The sequence below is a fragment of the Austrofundulus limnaeus genome, unplaced genomic scaffold (assembly GCF_001266775.1).
Source record: "Austrofundulus limnaeus strain Quisiro unplaced genomic scaffold, Austrofundulus_limnaeus-1.0 Scaffold146, whole genome shotgun sequence".
Classification (NCBI taxonomy): domain Eukaryota; kingdom Metazoa; phylum Chordata; class Actinopteri; order Cyprinodontiformes; family Rivulidae; genus Austrofundulus; species Austrofundulus limnaeus.
The window spans coordinates 948469-951470 of NW_013952548.1; the positions used below are offsets into that span (position 1 = coordinate 948469).

Here is a 3002-nt window from a genome sequence, read left to right on the forward strand (position 1 = left end):
GCAAAGCCATGTCAAAATTTCAGTTTTAACATTATTTTTTTTACAGATTGCAGGTGCGCAGCTACAAATACATGCACACAAACAAAATGTTGCCACAGGCCTCACCGYTCACAAAACACTCACAATTCTGTGACTCTCAAATGGAAAGTTTGCATGTTTTCTCACAACGTTAACCTCTTAAGCCCCGAGGGGTTTTCTTTAAGTTTGTGCTCAAAATGACACGTAAATAACTGCATCAAAACCTTGTAAAACATTTTGAGTAAAACTTACAGTAAATAATCATAGAAACTATTTAAAAATAAATAAAATGAATTAATTGTGCCTCCAGTTCAGGATGTGTGGGGTTTACCTAATTTCCCTCTGGGATCAATAAAGTTTTTTAAATTGAATTGAATTGTTTAGGAGGTTAAATTGCCAAGGAGTCTGACAGTGACATTACCTTGAGGTTGGGTGAACAGTGGRGGCAATAGGGGCAGTCATCGCCCCCTTCACAGCTCTTCTTTAGTGGCGCCCCTGCTTCTTTTGTGTTAAAAAACATGTATGTAAGTATATCTTTATATATGTATGGGTATGTGTATATATTTATATATGCCCTCCATGTAYTTATCCATTTATTTTTCAGGTGAGCGGACAGATGTTGGGTGTGTGGTCCTGTGTTTTGTTGGTGTATATTTAATATAATCCTAATCTATTTTAATCTTTCTATCTTTCTAATCACTTCTCTCTCTGTTTTTATCTCTTTCTCTATTTTCTCTTCACTTAAAAAAGTCACCGATGATGAAGAAATAAATAAACTAAATAAACTAATAATAATTGGTTTCGTTTTCTATTGAAGTGACAAAAAAAGGTATTTTCCACAATTTAGTTTTCATAATTCTCTCTGTGCGCCTGCTGTGTTTACACCCGGTTCCCAGCCCGCCTCCCCTAAAACTAATTGCAGTTTCTTTCTCTCCCTCCTTCCATGATCGACAGCGAAGAKTTCACCTCGCCCGGAGCGACGTCACACAAGGTGGGAGAAGAACCCGTCCAAGGAAAACACGCTGTCAGAGCGCGCAGGAGAGACGCCTCTACCTGCAGCCAGTGGGCACCTCGACTCATCTCCCCATTCAGCTGTTCACAGCGGACAACAACTCAGACTTTTTTCCCCCCACCCTGTAACAGTTTTTCTTCGGTTTTCTCTCACTAACAAATAAATAAATCGTGCGTAAACTCCTCCAAAAAAAGCGGCGACGCTCTGCGCTCTTCTCCCACTCAGCTGGTTTTGCGCGCAGCCGGATCAGCCTCCGCCGCTGCTGCCTGGACTCTTCTCCTCCTCGGCCCCGTTTCCAAACCTTGCAGTCGCGCTAAGAAAGACAGAGCACAACGATAATGACGAGGTTAACCACACCTTTGAAAGCGGACATCTCTTCACGAGCCACTTGACCAGCTTTGCTGCGCGTTAAGATGCGCCCAACAGGAGAGGAGTTGGACCTTTGCGCGCTGGTTGACAGACTTTCTGCGGCGAGATTTGACTGAAAAACAAACAAACAAAAACAAAGACCTCCTATGTATTTAGGAACAGATCGCTGTCGGTGTTGGCTGAGCTCGTCACATTAAACTCTGCTGGGGAAAACTTCTTGGGGATTATCAAACATGACGGTTCGTCTCTCACGGATCCAAYTGGCCATCTTCTTTATCCTGCTCTGTCCGGTCAACATCATCGGACTCTGGTGGTAAGTCACCACGTGTTTCCCGGGTCAGTTACGGATCTGGTGTTTGGATTGGGTTTCTGATAAATCAAATCTGTTTATCTTCAGAAAAATCATCTCACTTTTGTTTTCATTTAAAACATTCTGAGTGTTGTGACTCTGAAGAGTTTGATAAGTTGAATAAAAAAGTATTTATATTATTAAAGTATTCTTTCAGAAAGCAATATATGCATATTTTTTGTGATTTTGATTGTGTCACATTGACAAAAATCAATTTAAAGTGATGCATAGCTACTAAACTTTCTTTAAACACAAATGTTTAAAATAATTTAAGTTATGTTTTTTTAATTTTTTTATATAAAGTGTGAAGAGGATTTAAAAAATGGCCAGATGGAGAAAACTGCAGGGTGAAAAGGTGTGTGCTGTAAGTTGCCTGCAGTGAGTGATAACACAGAGAGATTGGTGGAGGGGGTGTTGATGGTGCGTGGTGGTGGGGAGTCTTACTGCGTGTGTGCGTGTGTGCGTGTGTGTGTGTGTGTGTGGAGGGGGTTCAGGGTGAGGAATGTCAGGTGGCCCTCTAGGCACAGTGGATATGTCATCATAAAACAATCCATGCAGGCTTCAGCTCTGCAAGGTGGCTGACAGTCCGACAGACATGCATAGAGTCAGGTTCAGCAGATGGGTCGATAACACATTTTCTAGTCCCATCAAAGTCTGTCTGGAGGTAGACGCACTGATTTTATTGTACAATGTGGAGCACCTTGTCAGAAAACATCAAATGTTTCAGAATTTCTCTCTCACACACACAAACACACGTCTGCAGAGTTTGAAAGTGAAGCTTTGTGGTTTTGTTCTATTGAATCCTCCCACTGGTCATTCACGGCCCGTGTCAAGGTCAATGTGGGATGTAGTGTCGCAGACGCTCTGGAGGTCCATGTGCTAGATCAGAGGTTCCCRAACTTTTTGTCTTCTGACCCACAAAATATTCATGGCAAAAACTTGTGACCCCAAATACTACTGGTCTGAGTACACAAACTCTGTTAATAACCCTAAAAACACAGGTTTTTGACAATCTAAACAGATTGTACACACATATAAATACTTATTAATAGTTATTTTGTGTTTTTGTAATACTTATAGGGAAAATATTACATCAGCAATTATTTTATTACCCTTTAAATTGATTTCTGGAGATTATCCAAGGTGCTTTATGGCCCATAATTGGGTCCCAAGCACAACTTTGGGAACTAAAGTGCAGTGGTTCCCAAACTTTTGAAACACAAAATAACAGTAGCAGAGACCTGTGCCCCCAAC

The 3002-nt window shown here is 41.2% G+C and overlaps 1 protein-coding gene across 1 annotated transcript in view; it reads left to right on the forward strand.

The window, feature by feature from the left end:
* The first annotated feature begins 986 nt into the window (after positions 1-986).
* wnt6b (wingless-type MMTV integration site family, member 6b) overlaps positions 987-3002 on the forward strand; it is a 37917-nt gene continuing 35901 nt past the window's right edge. The window contains exon 1 of the mRNA XM_014016500.1: positions 987-1712. Within this exon, the coding sequence (XP_013871954.1) occupies positions 1633-1712 (80 nt within the window). The 5' untranslated portion in view covers positions 987-1632. The remainder of the gene's footprint in view (positions 1713-3002) is intronic.